At 44.7% G+C, this 10,477-nt stretch overlaps 1 protein-coding gene across 5 annotated transcripts in view; it reads right to left on the bottom strand.

Moving 5' to 3' along the window:
- Positions 1 to 245: 245 nt before the first annotated feature.
- The window catches only part of herc2 (HECT and RLD domain containing E3 ubiquitin protein ligase 2), a 50,947-nt gene continuing 40,715 nt past the window's right edge, over positions 246 to 10,477 (bottom strand). For 2 of the 5 annotated variants that reach the window (XM_030048836.1, XM_030048838.1), the window contains 22 exons: positions 10,337 to 10,444; positions 10,109 to 10,240; positions 9,822 to 9,980; positions 9,507 to 9,625; positions 9,246 to 9,371; positions 8,970 to 9,125; positions 8,542 to 8,856; positions 8,139 to 8,353; positions 7,769 to 7,946; positions 7,296 to 7,457; positions 6,240 to 6,331; positions 5,993 to 6,132; positions 5,619 to 5,806; positions 5,204 to 5,401; positions 4,954 to 5,037; positions 4,329 to 4,470; positions 3,883 to 4,077; positions 3,510 to 3,622; positions 2,229 to 2,419; positions 1,713 to 1,818; positions 1,407 to 1,619; positions 755 to 1,027 (listed from right to left, as the gene is read on the bottom strand). In XM_030048836.1, coding sequence (XP_029904696.1) covers positions 755 to 1,027; positions 1,407 to 1,619; positions 1,713 to 1,818; positions 2,229 to 2,419; positions 3,510 to 3,622; positions 3,883 to 4,077; positions 4,329 to 4,470; positions 4,954 to 5,037; positions 5,204 to 5,401; positions 5,619 to 5,806; positions 5,993 to 6,132; positions 6,240 to 6,331; positions 7,296 to 7,457; positions 7,769 to 7,946; positions 8,139 to 8,353; positions 8,542 to 8,856; positions 8,970 to 9,125; positions 9,246 to 9,371; positions 9,507 to 9,625; positions 9,822 to 9,980; positions 10,109 to 10,240; positions 10,337 to 10,444 — 3,605 coding nt within the window. Of the gene's footprint in view, positions 1,028 to 1,406; positions 1,620 to 1,712; positions 1,819 to 2,228; positions 2,420 to 3,509; positions 3,623 to 3,882; positions 4,078 to 4,328; positions 4,471 to 4,953; positions 5,038 to 5,203; positions 5,402 to 5,618; positions 5,807 to 5,992; positions 6,133 to 6,239; positions 6,332 to 7,295; positions 7,458 to 7,768; positions 7,947 to 8,138; positions 8,354 to 8,541; positions 8,857 to 8,969; positions 9,126 to 9,245; positions 9,372 to 9,506; positions 9,626 to 9,821; positions 9,981 to 10,108; positions 10,241 to 10,336; positions 10,445 to 10,477 lie in introns of all 5 variants that reach the window. The other 3 variants (XM_030048835.1, XM_030048837.1, XM_030048839.1) reach the window with 3 other exon arrangements.

The following is a 10,477-nucleotide window of genomic DNA, read 5'->3' as shown; positions in this document are numbered from 1 at the left end:
CCCCAACCCCTCCCAGCACCACCACCACCGCACACCCAAATCCTTTCACACATTGTGCATTTTGACAGACATGACAATGCTCTGTGTCTTTTTCATTTAAATTTATTAACAGAAATTTATTAACATTTAATATGCAGGAATGAGACCTTTTGTGAATACATGGCACAATCATATTATATACATTCTTTATGGAGACAGTGCACAAACATGGTGTAGGGGGAGGGGAAAATAGAGGAATCTTAAAATGACCTTCAGTGGATTTTGATTGACATGAGCCAAGTGAGAAACACTGACTTATTTTTTTTTTTTTAAGTTAAAAATGTTCATATAAAGAAACATCGCTATTACCAAGAAAGAAAACAGTATACTACTCTTTTGTCGCACATCAACTTCTATATACAAACTAAGGACAGGTAATTCACACAAACCAAAGGGAGAAATCTACCACAGTGCTAGGCTGGAGCCTTTTTTATACTCTGTAACTGTAATATACATAATTTTCTTGAAAACACAACAATCACATGTGCAGTTCATCACCACACCTTGTCAATGAAACTACATAAGAGCAAACCTATGTTTCCTCTCCAGCTTATAATGCTTACAAAGCTCATTGCACATTTTTTCCCCACATAAGTTTTTTTTTTTTTCTTAGTAGAATGCTTGTGTGAATGAGTGTATTAATAGGTGAGGTTAACACAGTCTTTAAGTGGCAGTTCGTTCACTGGAACCCAACCCGGAGCGGGAGGGTCAGAGTTCAGTGCCCTGTTAAATAGTCCTGGGTAGAGTCTGAAGCAAAGGAGTCTGCATCCTCGTTATCGGAGTCTTCACTGCTGTCGTCAGCAGCTGGCTCCCCAGACAGGGCGATGCGGGCGTAGTCGTCGGTGTCGATAGACTTGCAGAAGTGGATGGCATATTTCAGTTTCTCTTCCAGCACCTGCTTACAGGAGTATCTGGGCAACTTCAGTAGGAAGAAACATGTGTAGGACTCCGGGAGGAAGTGGTCTGGGGGGTTGTACTTATCCAGCACCTTGAGACAGTAAAAAATGAAATGTTATCAGGCCTGCAACTATTTTGATGTTAGAACATCATAGTAACATATTACCATTTGATTATTTAAGGAACACAATGAAATTTTATGATGCTTCTGCAACATCTAGTGGCTACCATCATCCACGTCTCTATGCAGACTCAAGAGGTTGGGAGTTATAAGCTAAATAGTATTCATTTATACTAGAGGCAATAAATACTTTAACACCACAACACAGGTTAGAAAAAATACTGCTGGTACACAGACACACACAACACTCTCTGCTGCACACTGCAATGCGTCACATCCATGCCTGGTGTATTTCACTGTTATGGTCATGTGGTCATTGGATTAAATTAGACTAATTTAAATTTCTCACCTGCACAACAAAATCTCGACCACGGAAGTCAGCGATGGTTCGGGGCAGACGTGTGCGACCCCAGACGAATCTGAGGAAGAGAGACCTCTCCGTGTTGGAGAAGGACTCCATTACCTCCCAGAACCACTGGATGAGTGGCGCCGTGGGCTCCACTCCCTTGTAAGTAGCCACGGACTTCAGCAGGTGGAGAGGGATGTCTGGGCTTCCACACACCTGGAAAGTTACAGTGGATAAGCGACTAGCAGACAGAACATTTCATGTAAAAAAAGAGGCAGCATGTCAGGGGTTAAAAATGTCTTCCCTTACCATGGTTTCCAGTTCGTAACCAGTGAAGAGGGAGAGCAGAGGGACAGGAACCACTCGGGCCATTCCCTCCCGCACTGCAGACACCTGTTCATCAAACTCATGGAGCCTGCAGGGGACACAGCACAGAGGCGTGAGCACAGCAAGAGAGAGGGAGACACGTATGATGGTGCACACATCAGAAACTACACACAAACACACTAACAAACTAGAAAATGTGTTCAATAGAGGCTGACCTCCACCAAGGAGGCAGATCCAATAGCACAGTGCGTCTCATACTCGCATATTAAAATCAGTTGAACCACCCACACTTGTGTTACATATGCAGCAACTAAACAGATTGGTGTGAAAATTTAATCAACTTTTCCTTGGCTCGGGACCAACCCTTCTACAAAGTTTCATGTAAATCCTTTAAGACAGTTTTGAGATATCTTGCTCACAGATAGACAATCAATTATACAAACTCTGCCACCTCCTCCTACAAAAATGAGCAACCACTCATTCAGTAGGTTCCCTCACCTGTAGTTTATTGCTAGGCGAACGTATTCTGCGCGGTTCTCCAGAGTGATGTGGGAGTACTTAGAGCTGAGCTGGATGTCCTGGCCGCTAGCATTGGGCACTGTGAAAGGCAGCGTCATGGCCTCAAACTCCTCAGCTGTGGCCTCGTTGTCCCGGATGTACATCAAACCAGGGATAAAATCCTTATCAACCTGTGGAGAACAGTGTATTAGAATGTATTAACAAGGGAATGGGTTGTCACTGAAAGCACACACACAATTATCAGTGGAACTGTACATCATACAGTGCATGTATGCTTCATTGTGCAACAGCACACACACATTCTTGTCTTTTTACCTTTGAGAGGATATTACATTGTTTTCCATTCATTTTTTGAACATTTTTCATACCTGCAGCCTTTCCCTAATCTTAACCATAACCAACACACACCTAAACCAAACCCTGATGCTAACCTTAACCTAAACCTAATTCTGTCCTTAACCAGTAAGCCACAATTTGCCCTTTTTAGTTGTCAGGACCAGCCAAAATGTCCTCACTTCCTACTCAGTGTTCATTAACAACACACACACACCCACACACGTGCCCACTAAACTGTAGTGCGATCTGACAGTGATTCACGCTTGCTGGAGTCTTGTGCTGAATTCATGATTTACCATCTAACCTTTCTCATATCTCAAGGCAAAACCACACAACAATGGCAGCTTTGTGAAAAAAAACTTCCTTTTCCCACTCCAATACTATCCCAAAGACATTTCAGGAGCTCATGATCGCAGCGTGAGGGCAGGAGGAGAGGACTGGTTTAAGTGGTAATCTGGGCAGGAATGTACAGTCAAGCATTCAACTTTACAACAAAGATTTATATAACAGATCATATGGGCAAGAATTCTTATGTAATTTAGGTGAAAAGACACATTCCTTGCAGCTAAGAAGCAAGGATAGTAATTATTTTACCCTAAAACAATGATAAGCACTCAAGTAGTGTTTCATGGGTCTCAGGTTACATAATTTGTTTCAACTGTTTATCATAGGATCCCCAATAGCTGATGCTGTAGCATCTATCTAGACTTCCTGGGGTCCATAGTTTCATTAAAAAATTGTCACAGGCAGAATACTGCCTACATTATGTTGTAATAATACATGTAATAAAGTTCACCTCTTGCCCATTAAATAATTTGTGATGCTATATTTTCATACTAAATCAATCATTATTATGGGAGCAGTGAGTACTGTATACACACAAAGAGCTCCCCTGTGCACAATGCAGCAGGACAGTATACATACCTCACTGAGGTCAGCAATGGTCAGGTTCATGCCTGCCAGCTGTTTCCATACTGGCTCAGCCAGATTCAGGCTGAGGGGGCTGCCAGTACGGATGGCAATACCCAGCAGAACTCCTAGAGGAAAATAAGGCAGAGTGAATTACTGTTGCAGATCCCAGTAGCTCAAACATGGACTGTCAAAAATTCAAATTTGTGACTCGGTGTAAAACTTACAAAAGTGAAGGAAAGAAAATTATTGCTATTAAATGAAGCATGCTAAATAGCTCAGGACAGATGTATAATTAGTGAATATGAATCATTCATACATATTGAAATGAATATGCATGTTATAATTTTTTGAGGATTAATACCAGGAATAATTGATGACATTATACCTAGAAAGCGGAACATGCTCATGTGAAGAGATGACTTGGCTGCGGGGTTGAGCAGGAAACAGTCCCTGTTGGCACCTGACTCGTCACGGCCATTGGGGGTGACGATGAGGAGTGGGGTCAGACCGTTCTGCAGCTCCTCACACATTTCAGCGATGGACTCGCTGTAGCCTCCACCGCAATCATCCACCGACTCCCCTGAGAAAAGATCGTGCAAAGACAAGTGTACTTGCAATTCTGACGGCAGTGATAAAACAAAGAGCGATAGGAGCACTGGCACAGGCACTCAACGAGGCTACTGAACATCAGCTGTGTCCATCACTTTGTTGTGTTTGTTCTGCTGCTAATTTTAGTTTTAAAGAAAAGAACTGCAGAGACCTGATGAAAGTTGGTACATCAAGCCTGTGTTCGACTCCTCTTTACTTCACAGCGTAGACACTGGAACCTACCCACAAATTTGACCTTCCAGACCCGATGAGGGAGTAGCAGGCTGTCTGGGCTGAATGAACTCATTTTGGCACACATCTGACCAAATACAGACTTTGTTCCGTCAGGTCCTGCCAGGCCCCCTTTGCTACGAGAACGCTTCACCTGTGGGGCAAAGAAAAAGAGATCATGGTTGCATCTGTGTGTCTCTTTTCACCTCTTGTTAACTTCTTGCAGGACAGTGAGGTTACACTGATGGGCATGACTTCCTGAATCTGACAGCTCTCCCCACCACACATGCAGCCAGCACTACACGGGGGGTGAGGGAATGCAGTGGCCCGAGTTGAGACTCTATGTAGAGTAAAGTCTACGGCTCAGTCCAGGAACCCCAGCAGACAGACTGGAGCACGGCTCACCCGCCACACAAAAATCCCCTTATGAAAGACATCACATGTAATGCTCAGAAGGAACCCTGCCTGCCTTGAACAACCACAGTGAGAATGAAAGGAGGGAGGGAGAGGGGAGAAGTGAACTACAGTAGGAGTAAGAGTAAGAGGCTTGAGAAAGCGCAGATAAAGCTGGTTATGAAATAGATTATGAGGGCAGATACTAACAGTGTATGCTGCTTTTATGTATTTTCTACTGTACCTGGATCCGATTGAGCTCCACCACGGGTCCATGCTGTCTGTCTCTTACCATTGTAGCTTGAACTACCTTCCGGAAAGCAGCTTCCTGTTCACAGACAAAAAAAGGTTCCCACAAGATAAGAGGCGTGTGAATATTTTGTTAATTTTTCTGTACTAAGCACATAATTTTATTTCTTTTTGACACTGTCATGTAATACTGTGTCTATGTGTTTGTGCATGCATGTTTGGTCTTTAGAGTCCTGCCGCCCCACCTTGCCCTGGGAGATGAGGATGCCCCTGAGTGTGTCAAAGCCCACTGAGGGACCGTGTCCTGTCTGGCCCAGCCTACCCTCCAGGTCAAACATGGGTATACAGGGGCAGAAGAGTTCTGAGATGTGATGCAGCAGGAGCAGCCTATTCCTCAAGGCCATGATGGGAATCTCCTGCAGGTGGTTGTACTCCATGGGCACCTTGAACATAAAGACACATCAGTGACTGACACCATAGTGAGTATTTAAAGGTCCACATGTGGCCTCTGTGTATAGATGCTCTCTGTTTGAAAATCTTTGCTGCCACCTAGTGGGAAGTACTGAACAGAAAAGAGACATTCTCTCTATTTAGCACTGTACTGAAGTACACAAGGAATGGCAGTTTAGGTTGAATTTGAAGCATTAGCAAGTACATTACCTGTGCAGGTAGTTTTCCAGCATTGGTGGGCTTGCTAGTGGACCAAGCGAGGGTGTGAGCAGAGCCACAGGCCACCCTGTTGATCTTCTTGCCCTGCAGCGCAGCCACCAGACGAGGCCTCTGGATGGCATTGGTGGTCCCGTCTCCGAGCTGGCCCTCATCATTGTCACCCCATGTGTACACTTCTCCTGAGCCAAAAAAAAGACAGCAATGCTTTTTATGCAGCCCAAATATCACCCCAATCACAAGATGGTAACCAGGCTTTACACAACACACTGCTCCAAAACAGTAAAACAATTCATGAGAAATAAGTAAGAAGATGATTAAGAACACGGATGTTGACTTGTACAGTGACATCACTCAGTCCTCCCTACCATCCTCTGTGCAGCACACACAGTGGAGTGACCCAGTCGCAATGGCAATGACCTTTTTCCCCTGTAGCCCCTGGACCTGTCTGGGTCGGCGAACATGGTCATCAGATCCATGGCCCAGCCGATGGTAATCACCTTTACCCCTGGAAACACACAAGCAAATAAACACATGAGGGGTCTTCTCATCTCTAATATCTGACTGATACAAGTTGGCATAACCAAGGTTCTACTGTTTATTGTTGCAACTTACCATGTGTACACTGCTCCAGACTTGGTGAGAGCCACAGAGAACTGTGAGCCACACTCCACCTTGACCACACCCAGGCCAGTGAGAGAGTCAATCTGCAGACAAGGTACACATACATCAAAAAACCAACATAAATAAATGATAAAATATGTATTAAATAAATCAGTCAATAAATATTTTTATGAAGATGGTCATAAAAATGTTTAACATCATCATCATCATCATCACGTTCATGTTCATCCAGCATGTCCCTTGGATGATGTCACTCATCACAGCACATCTTACAGTGTGCATACATTGTGCATCAAGCATAACGCGTGAGCTGTGGTTACCAGTTTATACATCCAATCTCATTTTCCATTTAAAAAGAATGAAAAAATTTTGAAGGACTTAAAAATGCATTCAAGACTATAAGGGAAGACAGAGAAAGTGTCAATCTTCAGTTTGTGCCAATTAACCCTCTGGCCAGCAATTAAAAGTCTGTGTAGAGTTGTGGACTGAGGAGGAGATATTTTCACTGTGTGAGGCAACATCATGCTTACTAATGAGCTGAGCAAGTTTGTGTCACACCTTTGTTAACATTTGAATATAGTGCTAACTGCATCACCTCCACAGATAGTGTGCTGCAATGTATGCCACAATTGCTCTGGGAGGCTTGCAGTATTTTGAATCTGCAGATGTTCCTGTTTGGTTCCAGATTAGGTTTACAGACATACCACATGTTTGGCCACTACAACCTCATTACTTGAAAAAGTAATGAGGTCAAACTAGGAAGCTGTCAGCTATATGATATTTTTGAGCTCTTAACCTCTAAATCCATCAGGCCCCAGTTTGTACACTAACAGGACTAAACAGATACACTTACAAAGTAATGACTGTGGCTACTGTTGTTACTACAGGAAAATTGAAAACCCATTGGAAGCATGGCACTCTTGTTCAGCTGCCTTCTAGTGTTTGACACAAAAGTCTTTCCTTCCAATAAGGGAAAAAAATAAACTTCAGGAGTAAAGGGACGCTCCCAGTTGACACTGAGGCTTGCTGCTGTGTAATAGGCCATACCTTCATGGGTACTTTGCAGCCATCACTTCCTCCCCGGCCTAGTTTGCCATAGTCCCCATCTCCCCAGGACCAGACCATGTCATCATCTGTTAGACACAGAGTCTGGGCATCCCCACTGCCGCAGGCTACATCAATGACCCTGTGACCCTGCAGTGCATCAACCTGCAAAAAAAAAATAAATAAATCACAGACACCAGCATCAGCTTCCCCTCCCAGAGGATCCCCTGAGAACGCTTGTCAGAGTACAGCAGAGCAAACACTCTGAATCCTGTCCAAACACTGACAGACTCTCCTGCCTTACATGCTGCTGGACTGCACCAGGGAGCCTAAGAGTTATTTTCACAAGCCTGTTTAGTGTACTGGCAAGCCTGCGGATATTTAAATACAGGCAGTGTAGTCAATTTCAAATAAAGTGAATGTATTAACTGTAGTACTTTGGGTTGTGAAAAAAACTGTGCTAAGTGGCTGCTGACCAGTTTGGGTTTGAGCTGGTCCTCGCTGTCTCCATGGCCCAGTCGGCCATAGCGACCTTTGCCCCAGGTGTAAAGCTCTCCACTGGCTGTAATGCAGGCGCTGTGTGCTCCTCCAGCCGCAATATCCACCACCTCCACCCCCCTCAGGGACTCAATCACTCGAGGGCGGTCACAGGGACTGAAGTCAAGAGGAATCATAGTCACTACAAAAACATAATCTTTAAACTGTCTTAATACCTAAATCTCACAGTAGCATGGTTTTACAGCGTTATAGTGTTGTTATGACGACGGCTTGGTTCTGGATTAACAGTTTGTGTATTATGAACTGAAAAATTAGTTTGTAATGTGACATATTTGAGTCGGTACTGACCTCCTATTCCCATGGCCTAGTTTTCCATCCTCCGCCTCTCCCCATGAGTAGACTTCTCCCTCAGATGATAGAGCCAGGCAATGCTTTCCTCCAGAATTCACAGCCACTTTCCTGATGAAGACATGTTGGATGGATTCCAGCAGAGTGGGGGTGGACACTGACTCAGTGCCACCAATCCCCAACCTGCCCCCAGCTCCATATCCTGTAGCATACAGCTGAGGGTCAAGACAATAACAATATATTAGTATGGCATTATATAGCGACTGTCTCTGTAGGTCATCAAATTCAAATTGTCAATCAATATTCTGACTAGACGGTGTTACAGTTGAGAAGGTGCAGTGTGCTGCCTCTGAGATTTTGTTTCATATTTCAGACAGCTAGGAGTCTTCAGTATTGGACAAACCTTTCCATCCGCAGTGACAGCGAATAAAGTCTGCTCCCCTCCAATAAGCTGGACGGGGCGCAGCGTGGCGAGGGCTTCGGTTGGGGTAGGCACTTTAACTTTTGCCCCCTCGATGCCCCCAAGTTGACCTCTGTGGTTGTGGCCCCAGCCATAGATGGTCCCACTCCCTCCAGCAGAGAGAGTCCAGTCGTCTGGCCGCCGGTTCATCCACTGCACAAGCTGTTCGTCCTGCTCACGCTTGAATAAGTCGTGACTCTCGTGAAGCCCATTCATGCTCTCATGCTCAGCCATCAGCTCACGAATTTTCTTGGTAACCTTTAAAGGGGGGGGGGGATAAAAAACTATTTAACACTCCTGGGTCAAGGTGTAGAGAAGAGAAGTGAAGGCTAATACTGACAGCACAGCCTGGCCCACCCTGGTGCACCTACCTCATCAAGGAATGGTCTTGGTAGAGGGGTTCTCTTGTCCAGAGCTACAGCAACTCTGGAGGCAGTGCAATACCGGCGGAACCATGCCCACTTATGGGTTTCAGCACAGCAGGGTAAAGTGTCCAATTCAAGGTCGCAAGCAAGAGCAACCAACACCTGGAGGTAATGAAAACATTAGCATGTGACTGAAAATTACATCTAATAATTGATGCTAATTTGATACACACCCAACATATGGTGGGACTCTGTGTTTTAAGAACAGAGTCATGAGCATACCTTGAAAAATGGACTGTGGAGGAGCTGCTTCCCTCCCCTGACAATGGGGTCCTCGTACTCATACTGCCTCTGCAGAGCTTCTGGTAGCCCTTTCACTAGCGCAGCCAGCGCACTGCCAGTGAAACTCTTGACATTGAACAGATTGAACATTTGAATTAGAAAATTGGCTGTATTTTAGTAATTTGAGACTTGACTCTATTTAATGTCTCCACTGAGCTATTCAGTGAACATTTCCCATCTGTGCAAATGGAAAGTACTCACCATTGAGCGAGCCTCGCCTTCAGTGTCCCCTAGCAGCCTGTTTATGTTGATGGACTGGCCATACTCAGTGGTCAGGAGCTTACGCAGTCTCTGTAGAGCCCACATTCTATGTCCAGCGGCTGCAGACAGAATAAATAGTTACAATTATAATATAACTCAACCCTAAGAAATAAATAGCAACAGACTGCATGCATCATAGACATAAAAAATAAATGCAAGTATGCAAATAAATTTTTTTTAATTTGTCCTGTGGTACAGTCTATAGAACTGATACACAGTGAACTGAGGATGAATGAGTGCTTCTTCGCTTCATACCCAGTGCACTAAGCTGAGCACAAGCAGCAAGTGAGGCAGCCAAACGGGGTACGATGCTCCTATTGGAAGCAAAGTTGAGCCTGAAGTCCAGCAGACACGTGACCAAATCCATGGAGGGGCAGGAGAGGATGCAGCGATCAGACAACAAGTCTTTGGGACCTGGTAAAAGATGCAAGGGCTCAATATCACAAGCTGAGGCAGTGTTTCTATCTGTATTGACATGTAGGCAAACATCTGGTGACAGCACTAGGGTCAAGGTGTCAGTGTATCTGTTTGGAAAAGCTCACCAGCAGCGGGCATGATGGGATAGACAGTGAAGCGCCAGCCCCAGCCATTGACCGACCCATCACTAGTGAACTTCCATTTGAGTTCATCCCCTGGGATCCTTAATTCACTGGACCAGTCAGACCACTCCCGACCTGGAAACATACACCACATGTCACAAAATTGATTTTTGATCCCTCACTTGCGCTTGTATTTGAAGGAAGGGAGTGTTTTGGTCCGCCTTTTATCACCTGATCTAACAGAGACAATCCTATTGGCTCCATCCATGATTGTTAAGGGATCATGGCGTCTCTCAGTGGAACACTGCCGGTCAAACTCCACCCTCAGACCTTCTGCACCTACAAAACAAAATGAGTGCTGATTAAAAAAGC

Source organism: Myripristis murdjan, chromosome 4 (assembly GCF_902150065.1).
Source record: "Myripristis murdjan chromosome 4, fMyrMur1.1, whole genome shotgun sequence".
Classification (NCBI taxonomy): Eukaryota; Metazoa; Chordata; class Actinopteri; order Holocentriformes; family Holocentridae; genus Myripristis; species Myripristis murdjan.
The sequence above is the reverse complement of the archived record's forward strand: the minus strand, read 5'-3'. Positions and strand labels throughout refer to the sequence as shown.